We start from the raw sequence: 15872 nt of genomic DNA, 5'->3' as shown, positions 1-15872 counted from the left end.
ATGATCATGTGTTTGTGTGTCTGTTTGTGTGTGTTTGTTTCTGATGCACTGCTGCGTTTGTGTGTCTGCAGGAGAGTTCGAGGAGGAGTCGAAGCAGCCGGTCCTCGCCGAGCAACAGAAACACCAGCTCAAACACAGAGAACTCTTCCTGTCCCGACAGTTCGAATCCCTTCCTGCTACTCACATACGGTACGTAAGGTCGACTCCTCTACTTCCTGGTGACGGTTCCACAGGTAAAGTGACACGTTGGACATCTAGAGATTTTTATTTATTTATTTATTTGCTTATAGATCAGACAAACGTCAAACTCATTTTAGTTAAGCGGCCACACACTCAAAACAAACGGCATATTTACCTGTAAATAACGAGAACTTTTAATTTTTCCCTTTGTTTTAGTGCAAAAAAACCCCAAATACATGATTAATTTTACATTTAATGAACTATTCATTTACAAAACGTTAAGAACAAACTGAAATATTGTGGATTTTCAACAATATTACGTCTCTTCTGTCTTCTATGTAAATTTTATACTTTGAGAATTCACCCCAGTTATAGATAATAAAAAAATGAGGCTCCAGTCAGTTCAGACTCTGGTGTGAACATGCGATCTGATCAGTGATTGACTTTTAAGTGACATCCCGATTGACCCACTCATCATCAGATCTGACTTGACCCCAATTAATGTGCAAATAAATGAGTGTAACTCGGCTCCAGACTGAATTTTGTCCCTAAAATCTGACACAGTGCAAGTTAATTTAGGTGCAACCCTTGAATTTACCTCTTTTTTTTGTTTGCACTGGTGAAATATGGCAGGAAATGTGAATATTTGCCGATTTAAAGTCGATTATTTTCTGCTTTTGCCCCTAAAATTTCAAGTTTGGGGCCACTCTGCTCCTAGTAAATAAAAAAAAGTTAGTCTGTAGCTCTGTGTGAGTTGTTCTTTAGCCGATCAGACAGACGGTGCATCGTCACTGGGCTTCTTGGTTGTGTTTAAACCTGAACGTAGAGCTGAACTGAGTCTTGGATGTTTCATGTTCCTCATTTTAAAGCTTCTAAAACAACAAAGAACCTAAAATTACCACTTATTCTCATTGTATTTTGACTTTTTTCTTGTTAAATTCTCACTTTTCGCTTTAAACTTTATATTTTTCCCCCCTCACTGTGCCATAAATCAGTCACCATAGTAAGTTTGATCCCTGTGAATGACCTCGACCTCCTGCTCTCTGACTCTGTCCTCAGGGGGAAATGTAACGTCACCCTCCTCAATGAAACAGACGTCCTGGCCGGTTACCTGGAGAAAGAGGTGAGACACCGTCCGGAAAACCAGTTATTCTCATTTCACTTTTATATATACATATATAGTATGTTTATTATATGTCTTTGAATCTTTTATTGAGTTTCTTTAGATCGCAGCTTGATGTGTTCATTTAAAAACTGCATTTTACATTTACTTGGGTTTTCTTTGTCTAATATTCAAATTAGTTTGATGATATGAAACATTTAAGTTTGACAAATATGTTAAAAAGTAGAGACATTGGCAGCGACCAGAAGCTCTGATCCTTCTCCTTCTTCTCGTCAGGACTGTTTCTTCTACTCGCTGGTGTTCGACCCGGTCCAGAAGACGCTGCTGGCCGACCAGGGAGAGATCCGCGTGGGGTCCAAGTACCAGGCAGAGATCCCAGACATGTTGGCTGAAGGTGAGCAGGCCCAGCGTTTAAAGGGATAGTTCAACATTTTTCGGCAAATTGGCCCATTGCCATAATCCCTATAGTCTTAGCAGTAGGTTCGTTACCTTTAATTGTCGGTGTAAGATATTTTTAGAACGGCGGAGCAGAGCTGCGAGCTGCTCAGAGCTACGCTACGGAGGCTCATGGGATTTCTTGGTTTCCCTCATCAAACTCATCAAATACACAATCCAACAACTCCACAACGCTCTGGTGGACAAGTTGTGACCTGCACATTCACCACGCTATGAGATAATAACAGAACGTTACCAGACAGAGTTGTTTTAGAGGTAAATTCATGCAAAACCGCTGATGCGTGTTGCCTTCAGGGGCAGTTTTTCAGCAAGCAGTCTCTGCATTTACCTCTAAAACAACTCTGTCTGGTAACGTTGTGTGAAAACCAAGAAATCCCATGAGCCTCCGTAGCGTAGCTCTGAGCAGCTCGCGGCTCTGCTCCACCGTCCTAAAAATAGCTTGCACTGACAATTAAAAGTAATGATCCTACTACTATGACTATAGGGATTATGGCAATGGGCCAATTTGCCAAAATGTTGAACTATCCCTTAAAAAAAACAAAAAACAAAACAAAAATAAAAAGTCCAGAGTGTGATCTCTGTGTTTGTCTCCGTCTCTCAGGTGAGTCAGACAACCGGGTCCACGAGAAGCTGGAGACGAAGGTTTGGGACCCAAACAACCAGCTCAAAGACCCTCAGATCGACCAGTTCCTGGTGGTGGCAAGGTAACGCCCCCCCCTCACCTCCCCTCACCCCCCCTCTACCCTCTCGCCCCCTTTTACCATCTGTCACCCAGCTGCATCGTCATCTCTATAGCCTGTTGCCACGGCAACGTCTGACTCAACCGTCACCATCAGCAGCAGTAGGGGCAGCAGCTTCTTCCAACAAGAGAAGACTCGTGTGTTGACAAGTTTGATTTGATTTGATCGTTGTGTCTCAAAGACGCTGTTTCTGATCATTAAAGGTTGTCGGGTCGGAGATCGTGGAGAAACCGATCTGTGAAAATACACACAGGGCGCCAGACTAACTTTTCTTTTTACTGGGAGCACAGTGGACCACTAAGTTAAACTTTTAGGAGCGCAAACAGAAAAATTTAGGGGCAGAAATCACATTTGCGAGGCAGATGTTCACATTTCCTTTTCATTCATGATCCTCAGACACCTCGGCCTGACACCTGTGACGACAGAGTCCTGACTCTTTGTGTTAAAAAGACACAAACGGCAAATTTTACTGGTTGCACATGCGCAAGTAGATGAAAAATGAACTTGCACCGTCTCAGATTTTAGGGGCAGAATGCAGAACACACAACGATTGTTTAGCGTTGGGTTCACATCAAGGTGAAGCCGTGCTACACGTATCTATTACAAATCCTAAAACCTACACTGAGAAGTTTTTGGTTGTTTAAGTCACAAAAGGGGCTGCTGCAATTATGAATTTTTAATTTGGTGATTAATTGCCACTCACATAATTGCGATTATCAAGTTAATTGTTTTTTTCTGCTTGTCAAACTTTCGCAGCATTTCTTTAAGTGCTGGTTTTCCAACCGTACTGAATGTTTATACGTTTCTTTGGCTACGTATTTATCGCACAGTCTGTTAACGTGTGTCATCTGGTACGGTCACGTTTATACTTTCACACTCGGCTGTCTTTCCAAAATTTGGGCGAATCGGGTGAGGTGGTGGATCTGTAAAGAGATCACATCATTAAAAAAGCGCCAGTCGAACCCCAAACGTTGTGAAAATAGTGATGGAAATATGAGGCTTCATCCATTTTATACAGATGTTTTTATACAGAACGTAACCACTTTTAACTATTATGCTAAATAATTGTGGTTAGGCGATTATATAATAATTATTATAATCCCAATGTGAGCGACTTTCTCATGGGTAAGAAAACACCTGACGTCATAATAAACCATCAAGCTCAGAGCTACGTCTTCGCCTGTGGTACGTTGGATCACTGGCGTCGTCTTCTGTGTTGTAACTCGTTAAAGACAGAAGCAGGAGTGCGATTAGTGCAGGAAGGGAGGGACAGAGACGACAGTTCAACATGATTGGATGTTGTTTTTACAGGATTGTTGCTTCTTCAGGTGACTGACTGTTTTAATTTTTGTGAGAAAGCATTTAATTAATTGGTTGCAATCGGGGTGCGAAGAGGATTTCAAGCATTTAAGTAAAAAAAAAGCTCCAGAATGAATAAGATCTCCAACTCTGACCTTTAAGTTTGTGGTGTGATGTGTTTTTATATTATTTCCTCACATCCACTTTTACATGAACAGTATTTCAACACCCAGTAGGATACTTAATTTTACAAGTGGTCATAGTAGACAAACTACAGTCAGCGTAGCTTTGTTTATATGTGTAAAAATAAATCAGCAAATCTTAAATTTCGAATAATCAAATACTTAAAAATAATAAACAAACAAAAGAGAAAGAAGAAACATCAAACAATCAAACAGAAACACAACAATAACATCATATATATGAGCTGGTTGTGGTGTTTTTAGTGTTTTAGTGTTTTAAATGTTGCAGCAGGTTTGAGTGTAAGAAGTTTGATGTGAAACAAACTGAACCGTCCGTGAGCACGAGGCGCCACCTAGTGGTCGTCTGGGGAACGTTCAATAACACTGGAGTTGCTCGTCACCATAGAAACAGTAGTAATATTAATGTTCGCTCCCTCCCTGATGTTACTGTGGCTCAGACGGGTCGGTGATGGTGACCAGCGTGTGTGTGTGTGTGTGTGTGTTTCAGAGCCGTGGGGACGTTCGCCCGGGCGCTGGACTGCAGCAGCTCCATCCGCCAGCCCAGTCTGCACATGAGCGCCGCCGCCGCCTCCAGAGACATCACACTGGTGAGACTGACGTGTTGTATTGATTGGTTATAAATTACTAATAACGTCACATGTTGAATTATAAATGAATCTGAGCAGAAGAAACAACAGAAACTAAAACCCTTCAGTTGTTTCAGGTCGAGTCTCTGCAGAGTCGCATGTTGATTATAGATCCAGTCCTGTAATCTGAGGATGTTACCGACTGATCGATCAATCACATATCCACCACTGATTGTTGTTTGTTGTATGTTGATTAAAGTTAATTTGGGAAACTTTTTAACGAACCGACCAAATAAAAAGGAAAAACAAAGTCAGCTCCTTCCTCTGACATGATTTCCGCTCAGTAAGATTAGAAACATCTTTGATCATCATTTATTTCATTTTTAATTTTTGCAACCAAAACTGATACCGATCAATCACCTATGAGTGGGATCGATCCCATCCACAGTCTCAGGCATGTGCATGGTAACCCAGGTACTTGAGTACACGAGTAGGCGATCCGCTAATCGGATATGAATTATTACCCGGTTAACCAAGGATTAAACAAATGTCCTGTTGGACCAGTGGTTCTCAAACTTTTTTTTACATCAAGGACCCGTAAATTGAAACAAACTTGACCAAGGACCCCCATCGGACAAAACTTTGAAGCAAACACCAGAAATACACAAATATTTGTTCTGAGACTGAAGAACGTTACTTTTTTTAGACAAGGTACGTTCAAGTTAGGGTCAATGGCGTGAAGTTTTGGAAACATTGTAGAGGAATTATTGGAAAAAAGATGGTACAATTTCTCCAAAAATGAAAACATTTCTAGAAAAAAGTGGTAAAAATGTTCAGGGAATTGAAGTTTTAAAAAAAAATTCTAGAAAAAAAAAAAAAAGAGTTAAGAAATTTTCTAGAAAAAAAGTGGTAAAAAAAAAAAGTTTTAAAGAAATTCTTGAAAAAGTGGTACAATTTCTAGAAAAATAATAATAATTTCTCAAATAAAAGTTTCAAAATTCTACCAGAAAAAAATCTTCATGAATCATTCTATTTTTATTAAAGTAATTGGTTACTCAAATATAACCAGGTTAGGATACTCGGGTTAGAAAAAGACTGGAAATGTCCATGCCTGGTCACAAGAAGCGTTAATTCACATTTTCACTTTTTCTGATTAATATGTAATGAAAATCAGCTGATAATCGTAGACGGACGATCAATCATCGATCATCAAAGCTTATAGGATTATATCTGATATTATCTTAAAACCTACTTTACTACTTTATTGTATTTTTTATCTGTCAGCTCTTTTATGGTCCTTTTATTCATTTATTCCTTTTTATTTATTTTTTTTTTTTAATAAATCTTTATTTTTAATTCTCATTACATGTTTGTCTTGTATGTGAATCACGGTGCAGTACTGTGGTAAACTTTTATATTTTGTAAATGTGCTGTATAAATAAACTGGATTGTATTGATCGGGGACTTTTCACGATGATGTAACGTTCGTCTCTCTCTCTCTTTTCTCTCTCTCTTTTCTCTCTCTCTGTGTGCTGTCAGTTCCACGCCATGGACACGCTGCAGAAGAACAGCTACGACCTGGCGAAGGCCATGTCCACGCTGGTCCCGCAGGGCGGCCCCGTGCTCTGCCGCGACGAGATGGAGGAGTGGAGCGCCTCGGAGGCCATGCTGTTCGAGGAGGCGCTGGAGAAATACGGGAAAGACTTCAACGACATCCGCCAGGACTTCGTACGTCACGACGCTCTTTTTAAATTTTATTTTTTTCCCGCTGAAACTGTCGATGTGTAACCAAAACGTCCTGTTCTCTCCATCCCAGTTACCGTGGAAGTCTCTCGCCAGCGTGGTCCAGTTCTACTACATGTGGAAGACCACCGACCGCTACATCCAACAGGTAACAACGACAACAACGCCGCCGTTGCCATAGCGACCTTAAAACACTGTGACTCTGTTGTCCGTGTGTCAGGTTGCTAAACGTTGTTTCTCTCCGTCAGAAACGACTAAAAGCAGCCGAGGCCGACAGCAAACTGAAGCAGGTTTACATCCCAACATAGTGAGTAACAGAGACCTTTTTTTTTCTTTTTTCTTCAAAACTTTATTGAAAGTTGGAGCAACAACAAACAATTCAGTCATTCCGTAACAGCAGAGACCTCAGGTAGAGGAGAGGATGATGTCATGGTAACAACCTGTAACTGACTCTCTTTCTCTCTCCTCTCTCTCTGTCTTCTTTTTCTCCCTCCTTCCCTCTCCCCCTTTCTTCTCTCTCTCTCTCTCTCTCTCTCCCTGTCTTTCTCTTTCCCTTTCTTTTTCTTTCTCTCTCTCTCTCCTTCCCTCTCTGTCCTCCTTCTCTCCCTCTCTTTCTCTTTCTCCCTCCTTCCCCCTCCCTCCTTCTCTTTCCCTCCCTCTCTCTCTTCCTCCCTTCTTCCCTCTCCTTCCCTCGCCCCCTTTTTTCTTCTCTCTCTCTCTCCTCTCTCCTTCCCTCTCCCTCTCTCTTTCTCTCGCTCTCTGCCCCCCTCTTCTCTCTCCCTCCTCCTCACCCCCTCTCTTCTCTCTCTCCCACCTTCTCCCCCTCTCTCTGTCCCCCCTCCTTCCCTCTCCCCCCTTTCTTCTCTCTCTCCCCCTCCTTCCCTCACCCCTCTCTTTTTCCCTCTCTTTTTCTCCTTCCCTCTCCCCCTTTGTCCCCCTCTCTCTTCTTCCCGCTGTGTCCTCCTTCTCTTCCTCTCTTTCTCTTTCTCTCTCTCCCTCCCTTCTTCCCTCTCCCCCTTTCTTCTCTCTCTCTCTCTCTCTCTCTCTTTTTCTCTCCTTCCCACTCTGTCCTCCTTCTCTTCCTCTCTTTCTCTCTCTCTTTCCCTCCTTCCCTCTCTCCCCTCTCCTTCCTCCCCCAGCACCAAACCCAACCCCAACCAGATCATGGTTCCCGGCTCGAAGCCCGGGATGAACGGGGCGGCCGGGTTTCAGAAAGGACTGAGCTGCGAGAGCTGCCACAGTGAGTAAACACACCGAGACACACAGACACGGATGAATGTGTGAAATAATAAAAACAACAATAATAATAAGTTAATGAATTCATTAGAAAACAGTTGAGAAGATACTTTTATTCTCACAAGAGCTCGTTGTATTGTAGATCAAGTGGAGATCAGATTAAATCATCGTCACTGTCGTAGTAAAGCTCCATATTTTCCTCTTCTTTGATTTATTTGAGGCGTTGATCCATAAGAAGATAAATCTGTGGTTTTATGAATAAAAAAAAACGTCTTAGTGTGGTTTGGAGTGTTTCCAACCTTTAACAGCAGAGTGTGTAGTCAGGTTGTAGGAAACATTAAACCGCTTCACTGTCGTTCATGTCAGGTGATGAAGGTGTAATGAAGTATTTTTCTTGATAAGACTGAGATATCAATATACAGTCATATTGTCAGATAATTCCCCAAATTGTTGCAACTAAGTTCAATAAAAAGGAGCATCACATGCTTGAAATCCGACGATTTCGTTCAGTTATGAAAAGTTGGCAGTCATTTTCTCCAGTCCATTTTTAATTGTCAGATCTTAACTACTTGACTCAGATTTTTTGTGTTTCTTTGCAAACTTCTGAACACCAAAACATTTGTAGTTGCAGCAATGATTTTCAGGGAGAAAGGGTGTTTATTTATTTCAAGTTCACCTTAACACATAAAATAAAACAAACAATTAAAATACAAATAAATAAAAAGCAATGAAAGCAGAATATGAGATGATATGAGATGTGGACTCAGGTTGGAGGAAACATAAACCTGCTCAGTTATCGTTCATGTCCGGTGACGTAGATGTAATAAAACATTTTTTTTCTTGATAAAACCAAAATAATACTGAAGTAAATGAAACAAATGAATAGATAAAGGTAAAGTTTACTGACTAATAAAGTTGTGTTGTTGTGTTGCAGCGGCCCAGTCTCCCCAGTGGTACGCCTGGGGGCCTCCCAACATGCAGTGCCGACTCTGCGCGTCCTGCTGGATCTACTGGAAGAAGTACGGCGGCCTGAAGACGCCCACGCAGCTGGAGGGCGCCGCCCGAGGAGGCTCGGTAAGCGTCCTGTCCTAAGCCCCGCCCCCTTTCATCCCCCCTCCCCCCGTCTCGTCTCGTATCAGTCCACGTCAGTGTCCTCTGTCCCCTCCGACCAGGAGTCAGGCCCCCGTGGTCACATGACCCGCCAGGAGGTGCAGGGCATGTCGCCGTTCACCCGCAACGAGGGCCGCGCCAAGCTGCTCGCCAAGAACCGCCAGACCTTCATCCTGCAGACCACCAAGCTGACGCGCATCGCCCGCCGCGTGTGCGAGGACATCCTGCAGCCGCGCCGCGCCGCACGCCGGCCGTACGCCTCCATCAACGCCAACGCCGTCAAGGCCGAGTGTAAGCACGCACACACACACACACAGCAGAGATCAAACCTGGAGGACAAGTTGGCGATATGCTTTTCTCCCGATTCGATTCTTCTACGATTTTTTTGGATGGCGATTCGATTTAAATTGCGATTCTACGATATTGCCGATTCTCTCGATTTTTAGTCTTTAGCATTTTTAACATTTATCTGCACACAAATACTGTAGGAGCCTATAAATGAACATACTCCATTATAAAGTGAACTTAAACCCTTTTCAAAACCTGTACTCTCTGTATGTAAAAAAGGCTAACAAATGCACATTGCACAATATTTAAAAAAAATCAACAACAACAAAAAAATGTCCTCGATTTAAAAATCGTCAAAAAAGATATCGAGATATTTATGTGAATAGATTTTTTCTCCCACTCCTAGTATTTATATTTTGAATAAGGCTAAGTTTGTCTTGGACACTAACACACTTAAGAACTCTGTACCGTACATCTATCTTGCCATATAATTATCTTAATTATTGTGTGGAAGTGTGGGGTAATACCTGTATGTACATGTAAGTAACATCGCTTCTCTGTTTCTGCTACAGAAAAGAGCAGTAAGAGTTATTTATTCACAAGGCAGGCAATAGAGAACCCTCAAATAGATTATTTATTTCTGCAGGTTTGTTGAAAATGGCCGATATAATAGAACTTCAGACCTTAAAAATAATGTTTAAAGCAAAGAACAGATCGTTACCAGAACATTTACAAAACTTGTTCAAACTGGAGGAAGGGGACAACGGACTGAAGCTTGATTTTAAACATACATTTGCAAGGCTAAAAAGCTTAAAACAAATGTGTATTTCTGTTGCACGTGTAAAACTATGGCATTCACAAAGCAAGGAATTGAAAAGTTGTACAAGTATGTCTCAGTTTAAGAAAATGTTTAAACAAGAAAAGATAAGCGTCTACAAAAAAGAAGAAGGAGAAAGAGAAAAAGATAGATGGACGAGTGGTGTTTTGTTTGTTTTCTTGTCACAACTATGTTTCGTCATCTTTAATATTTTGAAATAGAGTATAATATTGGTGTTGAAGTAAGCCAATGTAATTATAACAACAGAGAGGGGCTGGTACTATAAGTTTTCTTCATCCTGCTCCTTTTCATTCATGGTGACAATGTGTACATTATGTAATTTTGTGCAACCATATGAAGAATGTAAACCATGAATGGAATAAATCAAAATGAAATGAAAAAAAACATGTGACAGGAAGTGTGTGTGTGTGTGTGTGTGTGTGTGTGTGTCCTCAGGTATGATCCGTCTGCCCAAAGCCACGAAAACTCCTCTGAAGAGCAAAGTGGTGCCGCGGCCGTCGTTGGCGACTATAGTGAAGGATTTAGGTGAGAACCAGTCACATCATCACATCACTGCTGCTCTATCCACAAGTTTCCGAACGTCATCTATGGTCAAAACCAGAAGCCGGTTTTGCTGGTTTTGCTGGCGGTTTTGGTGGAATTGTACGTTTACGTTTCCATGGTTTTCAGTCGTTGTCATAGTTGCGGTAAGTAAACGCATGGATCTATTAACGCTGGCTTTTAACACGGACGTCAGTTTGAGTGATATCCACTGTTAAAAGCTGGTGTGATGATCCATGCGTTTTACAGATTTTCATTGAAGAAAAGAAAAAGAAAAAAATCCACGCATTTACCGCGACTACCGAAACCATGGAAACGTAAACATAAAATTCCACCGGAAGAGCAAAACCGGCAAAACCGGCTTATGTTTTTGACGTTCGGAAAAAGGTGGATAAACTACTGCTGTTTCTACTTCTTCCATCTCTTCTTCTTTATCTTCTTCTTCCTCTTCTTCTTCCTCTTCATCTTTGTCTTCTTCATCTTCTTTTTTTCTTCTCCTTCATCTTCTTCCCTGTCTTTGTCTTCTTCTCCTCCCTCTTCTTCTTGTCTTCTCCTTCTCCATCTTCGTTTTCTTCCTCTTCTTTTTTTGTTCTTCCCTGTCCTCTTCCTCTTTGTCTTCATCTACTTCCTCTTCTTCTTCTTCTTTTTTGTCTTATTCATCTTCTTTTTTTCTTCTTCCTTGTCTACTTCTTTTTCTTCCTCCTCTGCTCCTTCGTCTTCTCCTCCCTCTTCTTCCTCTTCTCCTTGTCTTCTTCCTCTTCTTTTTCCCTGTCTTCTTCTCTTTCATTGTTGTCTTCTTCCTCTTCCTCTTCTTTGTCTTTTTTCTTCTTCCTCTTCTTCTTTTTCTCCTTCTCCCTCTTTGTGTTCTTCCTCTTCTTCGTCTTCTTCATCATCTTCTTTTTTCTTCTTCCTTGTCTTCTTCTTTTTTTTCCTCCTCGTCTCCTTCTTCTTTCTCCTTGTCGTCTTCTTCCTCTTCTTTTTCCCTGTCTTTTTCTTCTTCCTTGTCTTTATCTTCATCTTCTTCTTCTCTTTCTTTCTTTGTTGTCTTCTTCCTCTTCTTCTTTTTCTTCTCCTCCCTCATCCTCTTTTCCTTCTCCTCCTCCTGACCCTCTCTGGCCGTGTCCCTGCAGCCATCACTGCTCCTCTGAAGCTGAAGGCGTCCCGCGGCCCCCCCACCCCCATCAACAGGAACCAGGCCAGTCAGCCGCGAGTCGGCCAGAGCCTGCTGGGGAAGAGAGGCTTCGACAGCGTCAGTACCACACACACACACACACACACACCCACACACACCCACACCCACACACACACCAGGGTTCCCACTTGTCTTGGAAAACCGGGAAAACTATGGAAAATGAGAAAAAAAAGTCAAATGTCCTGGAAAAGTTTCAGTTGTCCTGGAAAATTATTTACCACATTAGCTACCAGAGCTCTATTTGTCGTTTTCAGACCTCACTAAGGATTTATTTTCTGAAAAAAAAAGTGCCTAGTGAGAAAACTAGAGACTTGGAGTTGATGAGTGTTTCCAGTATTTAACCTCATGTTTGTGTTGTGATAAATTCATAGGAATTTCTTACTGTGTGTTCACACCAAAAGCTTCTAAACGCCTGAAGTCAATTCATTTTCAATGAGAGCCCGGCGACACTGAGCGTCCAAAGCGTCAACAGGCGTCACCGCGCTTCCAAAGCGTCACCAAACGAGAAGTTGAGCCATGGTTAACTTTAGGGTAATTAGCTATGACACGGTTCAGCGGCAGCCTGTCAGAATAGAGATGTCAGTCAGCTGCCTTTTTTTCCCCCTTTTTTTTTGTCCTTCGGCTCCCCAATGACCAGCGCGATCGAACTTTGACGTCGGTCACGTGACGAGCAGCCAAAGCGGCTGTAAATATTTGCCGTTTTGGAAGCTGTCTTGTCTGAAGCCCACCCTCGAGCGTTTTTGACGCTTTGGAAGCTTTTGGTGTGAACGCACAGTAAGCATGTACTGTTGCATAACATTTTGCCATAGACTGCACATCTTTAAATCAGGCTTCTGGGGCTGGGAGAGGAAGAAACATAGAAACAAAAATGTACAAAATAAGGTACAACTGTCGAAAAGAACACTTCTCAAAAGCATGAACGGGACAGAGGATGTATAATAACATGTCTGTCAGACTGTAGCCGCTGAAAATGTCCTGGAAAATGATTTCAAGAAAAGAGTGGGAGCCCTGACACACACTGAGGGTGTTTCTCTGTCTCTCTGTGGCTTTTTGACTGACGAACTGTTCTGCTCTCTGATTGGCCCGCAGGCTTCGGGGGTGCCCTACCCAGCCAATGGGAGGCCGTACACCTCAGGAATCAGGACGACCTCTCAGTCGGTCATCAAGCGGCAGAAGGTGAGCCAGGGCGAGGCTCCGAACCCCGTCGTGTTCGTGGCTACCAAGGACACCAGGTACGACGTCGCTTCAGCTGATGTTGAACTTCATAGAAACGGACCGGCAAATAAATCTGTCATTCTGTCGTTCACGTGCAGCAGCGCTGAGTCGTCAAGTATGTGTCGTTTCAGCAGGTTAATACGAACCCCTGTCCTGCTGGTGTTACATTCAGTTTGTCTTTCTTTATATATGTATATGCCTATATATTAGAGAGATAACGATTAGTGATAATATATTAGAATAAATCCAGCTAAATACATTTATAAATTAATTTATTGTATAGATTATAATGACAAGGAAGCTTGATAGCTAATTTATGATTCGAGGATGGTTTTACTTCTTCCCACTCCTTGTCGGATATGAAAGAAAGAAAAAAAATCTAATTATTTTCATAAATTTCATGTAAAATATCAGATTATTCCTTTCACTTGTGTATTTTTAACTGTGCAAAATATACTAAATCTAAATCTGAAGTCAATGTAGAAAAAATAGAGGGGAGGGTGAGTGCTGCAGAGGCCACAGGAAGAAAAGAGTAGGCTATGAAAATGTAGAGTGACTCAAGGTGCTCTTCAAGGGAAAAATATTCCAATCGAAATCGAATATTTGAGAAGTGACTGATGGCCTAGATGGTGGTGTCTTCTCGAAGACAGCGTCGAAACGCGTTGGGTCCTTTTTTATTTATTAAAAATCTCTGCTACACCCATAGACTGTAAAAAGAATGGACGTAGCATCCGTGACTTCACCCATTGGTTTTGGGGAGTCGTTTTTGTGACTCAAATATGGCGGCCCAGGGGCGGTGCGTGGCGCAGTGGTTAAGGCGGCCGCCCCATGTAGAGGCTACAGTCCTCAACGCAGGCGTATCAAAGGTTAAAAATCCGCGCGTCAGGACAGAACTTTTCCTGCATGTCATTGCGCACACACTCTCTCTGCCTCCCCCTTCCCTGTCTATCTCACTATCTGCTGTCAAATAAAGGCAAAAATGCCAAAAAATATACTTAAAAAAAATAAAATAAAATAAAATATGGAGAAGTCGGTTTGGATTGGCCGGCCGAGAACCCGACTCGAAGCTTTATTTCGTCCAGTTATGCCCTCGCATTTAGGCTAATGGGAGGTAACTGACACCAGGCTCTTTGCTTGTCTGAAGAGCCTGGTGTCAGTTACCTCCCAATTAGTCTGCATTCTGGTTCCTGTCTGTAGCACCAGATTCACCAAAATAAAAGTGTTCACCAACATAAAACTTATAAAATAAACATTAACTTGTAATACAATAAAAGCAAAATGTTAACTTAATGGCTGATATTTCTTGTAAATTATATTCCTTAAATTAAAGAGTTTTATCGCATTTTTTTAGCTTGGTTGCTTTTATTTTGAAGGAAAGGTCTGTCTCTCTCCATCCCTGATCCGTTTCAACCAAAACAGCGAGTCAACGGCCCCAGGACTAAGTCCTCGGAGCTGCTCGGACCTGTCAATCAACGTTTTCGCGCCCTAATTGGCCCAGAGTTTTAACCTAATAACAGTAAAACGGTTAGAGTTATAAAAAAATTCACTCAGAGTGTGGATGCGGGGGTAGAAACTATCGATTGAGAATAAACGTTCTGATACCAGGCTTTTAACATGTTTATTGAGGATGTAAAGTCGGCGATTTTAACATGGGGGTCTATGGGGAATGCTCCCTTCTGACACCAGCCCCCAGTGGCATCCGAGGGGATTGCAGTTTTTTGAACGCGGAAGTGAGCTTCACTTCTCAGACCGACAACTGCCCCCTTGGCTACACCTCAAAGAGTGCCTCGGGAGCTCTTTTTTGACTGCACCACCATCCTTCCACAGACAGTCAGTTTTTCTCAATCTAAATCTAAATCTGTCCCATCTCCTCTCCCAGGGCTCTGAGGAAACACCTGACCCAGTCGGAGATGCGTCGGGCGGCGAGGAAACCTCACCTCCTGGTCCGGATCAAGCTGCCGCCGCCGCCGCCCCGGCCCCTGGCCATGCCCCTGCTCCCATCCAGCACCAGCGAACCCATCGTCCTGGAGGACTGAAGGCCGGATGGATGGATGGATGGAGGAGGATGGATGGAGCAGCATGGATGAACGGATAGAAGAGGAGGAGGGGGTGTTTTATCAGGACATTGGGGGCGGGAGGGGGGAGGGGGAGGGGGAGTGGGAGGGAGGGGAGGGGGGGAGTCTGTGCTCAGGCCGACAGTTACAGGCAGCACAGTTCGCCATACCAGTAGTTTTTTATTTCCCTCTTTTCAGTGTCATTTTTTTTCTTTAGTCCTCTGTTACTTCCCAAAAGCTGAAAACGTGTCCAACACACACACACACTCTCTTAAACACACACACACTTTCACTTCAATGACTGTATATTTCCATCATATACAAACACAAACACACACACACACACTGACACTCTGGGCTTCGTCGTAGTATTTTATTCCAGACCCTCTGAATCATTTTTCTCTCCCGTTTTATTAAAAAGCCGCCTGTTTTTAAATGTGTAATTTAAAAAAAAATGAAAATCAAGATATTTCTCATCCTTGAAAAACAATGGTGATAAAGCACACTGTTCCTCCACGTCGCTTTCTTTGTGTAAATATATGCATCATTTTTACGGAGGAGGGAGGAAGGAAGGAGGAAGAGAAGGAGGAAGAGAAGGAAGGAGACGAGGAGACGAGGAGGTGTTTGATCCATCTGCTGCCATTTTTACTCTGTAACCTCCTCTTTCCTCCTCCCTCCCTCCTTCCTCCCTCCGTCGTTCATCCTGTGAGTGTGTTACCAAAATCGTACGGAAGTCCCTCAGTGTCAGAAAAATACTGAACGAGTTTAAAAAAAACAACAAAAAAAACAAAAAACAACAACCTCCTGTCAATTCCACCACTTGAGAGATTTTGCATATGGCACCTTTTTTAAATTAATGATGATAAATGATGATGATGATGATAAATGATAAATGATGATAATAATAAGTCACTGTTGTTCCGATCAAGTTTGTAAATCAGGAGAAGCTGTATGCACATGGTCCTAACTAACGTCTACCAGATGTTTAAAAGTCTGGATTACCGCGTTAACGTTAATCCTTAATGTTTAAACTTCTTCACCATCACAGCTGAATATTTTTTTTGTTTTTTCTTTTCTTTTTTTTCTTTT

The 15872-nt window shown here is 42.3% G+C and overlaps 1 protein-coding gene across 2 annotated transcripts in view; it reads left to right on the top strand.

Moving 5' to 3' along the window:
- mta2 (metastasis associated 1 family, member 2) overlaps positions 1–15129 on the top strand; it is a 41344-nt gene extending 26215 nt beyond the window's left edge. Inside the window, exons 4-18 of one of the 2 annotated variants that reach the window (XM_085806263.1) lie at positions 72–189; positions 1240–1303; positions 1580–1697; positions 2361–2463; positions 4489–4588; positions 6107–6295; positions 6384–6458; positions 6559–6617; positions 7450–7550; positions 8481–8620; positions 8722–8947; positions 10218–10307; positions 11453–11571; positions 12604–12746; positions 14609–15129. In XM_085806263.1, the coding sequence (XP_085662389.1) occupies positions 72–189; positions 1240–1303; positions 1580–1697; positions 2361–2463; positions 4489–4588; positions 6107–6295; positions 6384–6458; positions 6559–6617; positions 7450–7550; positions 8481–8620; positions 8722–8947; positions 10218–10307; positions 11453–11571; positions 12604–12746; positions 14609–14765 (1802 nt within the window). In that variant the 3' untranslated portion in view covers positions 14766–15129. Of the gene's footprint in view, positions 1–71; positions 190–1239; positions 1304–1579; positions 1698–2360; positions 2464–4488; positions 4589–6106; positions 6296–6383; positions 6459–6558; positions 6618–7449; positions 7551–8480; positions 8621–8718; positions 8948–10217; positions 10308–11452; positions 11572–12603; positions 12747–14608 lie in introns of both variants that reach the window. The other variant, XM_085806262.1, reaches the window with a different exon arrangement.
- Positions 15130–15872: the final 743 nt, after the last annotated feature.

This window comes from Trachurus japonicus, chromosome 18 (assembly GCF_045865225.1).
Source record: "Trachurus japonicus isolate A0001 chromosome 18, Traja_1.0".
NCBI lineage: Eukaryota > Metazoa > Chordata > Actinopteri > Carangiformes > Carangidae > Trachurus > Trachurus japonicus.
The sequence above is the reverse complement of the archived record's forward strand: the minus strand, read 5'-3'. Positions and strand labels throughout refer to the sequence as shown.